At 57.7% G+C, this 1,595-nt stretch overlaps 1 protein-coding gene across 1 annotated transcript in view; it reads right to left on the minus strand.

The window, feature by feature from the left end:
* Positions 1-234, minus strand: part of DNPH1 (2'-deoxynucleoside 5'-phosphate N-hydrolase 1) — a 7,362-nt gene extending 7,128 nt beyond the window's left edge. The window contains exons 1-2 of the mRNA XM_006776445.2: positions 178-234; positions 5-71 (exon numbers count right to left, since the gene is read on the minus strand). Of these exons, the coding sequence (XP_006776508.1) occupies positions 5-71; positions 178-234 (124 nt within the window). The remainder of the gene's footprint in view (positions 1-4; positions 72-177) is intronic.
* Positions 235-1,595: the final 1,361 nt, after the last annotated feature.

The following is a 1,595-nucleotide window of genomic DNA, read 5'->3' on the forward strand; positions in this document are numbered from 1 at the left end:
TCACCTTCCCCCGCCAGGGGGCGCCAGCCCGCGGCCATTTGACCCCGCCGGGCCCGCGCAAGTGTCCACACCTGTGAGATGGGGCGGAGCTGAGAGGATGAGTGACCACACCCATGCGTGGGGAACGCACCGCCTCCTGGACTTCTTACCTCTAACTTGTCCCGGAGGACCCCTCACCCACTTGGCTCCCCGCTGCTCCCCAGTCTTCCCCATCTCAGCCAAAGGCAACTCCATCCTCCGAGCTTCTCAGGCCCCAAACCTTAGTTACCCCCGGCTCTTCTCTCTCAAATCCATCGGCAACCCCAGGCGGCTCTCCCTTGTGAAGATTTCCAGATTCTGATACCCACCCACCACCCCAGTGCAGCCATGCTCACCCAAACCTCCCTGACCTCCCTCAGCAGGCTCCTCGCCGGCTCCCCACTTCCCTGCCCCCGTCAGGTCCCCACTCAGCAGCCACACTGACCCTGTGAGCACATTAGCTGGGTCATGACCCTCTGCTCAAACCCTCCAATGGCTCCCTTCTCACTTAGGCTAAAAACCAAAATCCCGCCCAGGTGGCGAGGCTCCGTGGTTGAGCAACGACTTATGAACCAGGAGGTCACGGTCGTGGGCCTGATCCCAGTGTGGGGTGTGCAGGAGGCAGCCGATCCGTGATTCTCTCTCATCACTGATGTTTCTCCCCCTCTCTCTTCCTCTCTAAATTCAATAAACATATTTAAAAACAAACAAAAACACCAAAACCACACAGTGGCCCACCAAGCCCACATGATCGGTGAAGGGGCGAGTCGTCGCGGGGCCTATGTGGGCTCGCCCTGGGAGGGGCTAGGACTGCACCCTCCATCTTGCCCTGGGTCCTCCATTTTTGGGGCAGCCACCATGTGCTCAGGAGAGTGCCTTCTTCCCGGAAGCCCAGGCCCCTGCTGGCCACGCCCGGGATTTCTTTGAACTAACCAATGACAATCAAGGGACGTGCCGCCATAGAGATGAACAAGACCCGACTTGCGCCTGGCCAATCGGCGGGGCCCACAGTCCCCTCCCCTGCCCTCACTATAAAACCCATAATCCCATCAGGCCTCGCTCTCTAGGCCACTGGGGTTTACCGTTGCATCGTGAGTGTGGCAGGGGAGCCAAACCTAGGTTTGAAATAAATGACTCTTTGCTTTTGCATCGGACTCGCTGGCTCCCTGGTGGGCTCTTGGGAACCTTGAGATCTGGGCACAACAATCGGTGACTCTCTAACCGCTGTAGCCCCGGCCCAAATACTCTCGCTGACCTTTCTGCGGCCAGGCTGCTCCGTGCTGCTCCTCAGGCTGGCCTAGAGCCTTTCCATTTCCTGCTCCCTGGGACCCTTTGTCCCAGATGTCCCCTTTGTCCCTGGGCCACTCCCTCATCTCCTCCAAGCCTTACAGGTCACCTTCTCTGACCACCCTCTTCAACAGGACAGCCTCCTGCCCCCAGTATTCTCTAGCATCTTTCCCTGACTTGCCTTTTCTCACGTCCCATGTCATTTATTAATTTTGTTGTAAATCTTTCTACACCCGGTAGGATGTAAGTCCCAGGAAGGCAGGACTTTTTATCTGTTTGCTTCACTGCTG

Source organism: Myotis davidii, unplaced genomic scaffold (assembly GCF_000327345.1).
Source record: "Myotis davidii unplaced genomic scaffold, ASM32734v1 scaffold167, whole genome shotgun sequence".
In the NCBI taxonomy this organism is placed as follows: domain Eukaryota; kingdom Metazoa; phylum Chordata; class Mammalia; order Chiroptera; family Vespertilionidae; genus Myotis; species Myotis davidii.